At 53.3% G+C, this 905-nt stretch overlaps 1 protein-coding gene across 1 annotated transcript in view; it reads left to right on the top strand.

Annotated features, from left to right (window-relative positions):
- The first annotated feature begins 328 nt into the window (after positions 1 to 328).
- Positions 329 to 905, top strand: part of RILPL2 (Rab interacting lysosomal protein like 2) — a 10,201-nt gene continuing 9,624 nt past the window's right edge. The window contains exon 1 of the mRNA XM_023528171.1: positions 329 to 502. Coding sequence (XP_023383939.1) covers positions 372 to 502 — 131 coding nt within the window. The 5' untranslated portion in view covers positions 329 to 371. The remainder of the gene's footprint in view (positions 503 to 905) is intronic.

The following is a 905-nucleotide window of genomic DNA, read 5'->3' on the forward strand; positions in this document are numbered from 1 at the left end:
ATGCCTATTTTTCAATCATTTGCTTTTTATTTGATATGTTATTATCCATTCCCGTTAGTCATTTTGACGCTCAAATTGTTTTCAGTTTGGCCACTAGGAGCTGCTTCTGACAGTATCGTTTTTGATCTCTCCACCCCTCGCACAAAGAAACACTCCAGGCTCATCTTGTACTTTCCCAGGAGCCCTGGTTCTTTCCTTGGAGAATGATTCTCAGAACTTTTGCTTCTTTCCCGTCAGCTGAACACTTTCCACGGGCAGCGTCTCGTCTCATCGGGCCCCTGGGAGTCACAAAACTAGAGAACTTCACATCCTCTCCAGGGAAACTGTATAAGTGATGTCTTTTCTTCCAGGTAAACCTGGGACCAGACAAGATGGTGGTTGACCTGACAGATCCCAACCGACCACGCTTCACTCTGCAGGAACTGAGGGACGTGCTCCAGGAGCGCAACAAATTCAAGTCGCAACTGCTGCTGGTGCAGGAAGAGCTGCAGTGCTACCGGAGGTGGGCGCTGCTCCCGGGGGGCGCCACGCCGCCGAGCCCGGCCCTGCCTGGGGCTCCTCGATATGCTACGTGTTTGTTCTGGTGTTCGTTCAGCCGGCTTCTCAAAGACTCACTCTGTGCCGGCGTCCTGGCGGTGGGGGTATAGCAGTGAGCAGAGCAGGGAAAGTCGATGCTCATCGAGGGGACAGACAGGCAAGTCCGGCGTCAGTGCTCTAAAGAATATGAAACAAGGCGACATGAGAATGAAGTGCCGAGGGAGGTGGGGGAAGGACCCGCTTTAGATCGGGTGGTCAGGGTCGACCCCTTTGAGGTGAATGACAAGAAGCAGCCAACGATGTAAAGGTTTGATAGGGCCAACTGAAGGGACCCAGCATGGCGGAGCCCAGAACACCAGGCAGAGGAT

This window comes from Pteropus vampyrus, unplaced genomic scaffold (assembly GCF_000151845.1).
Source record: "Pteropus vampyrus isolate Shadow unplaced genomic scaffold, Pvam_2.0 Scaffold23, whole genome shotgun sequence".
In the NCBI taxonomy this organism is placed as follows: domain Eukaryota; kingdom Metazoa; phylum Chordata; class Mammalia; order Chiroptera; family Pteropodidae; genus Pteropus; species Pteropus vampyrus.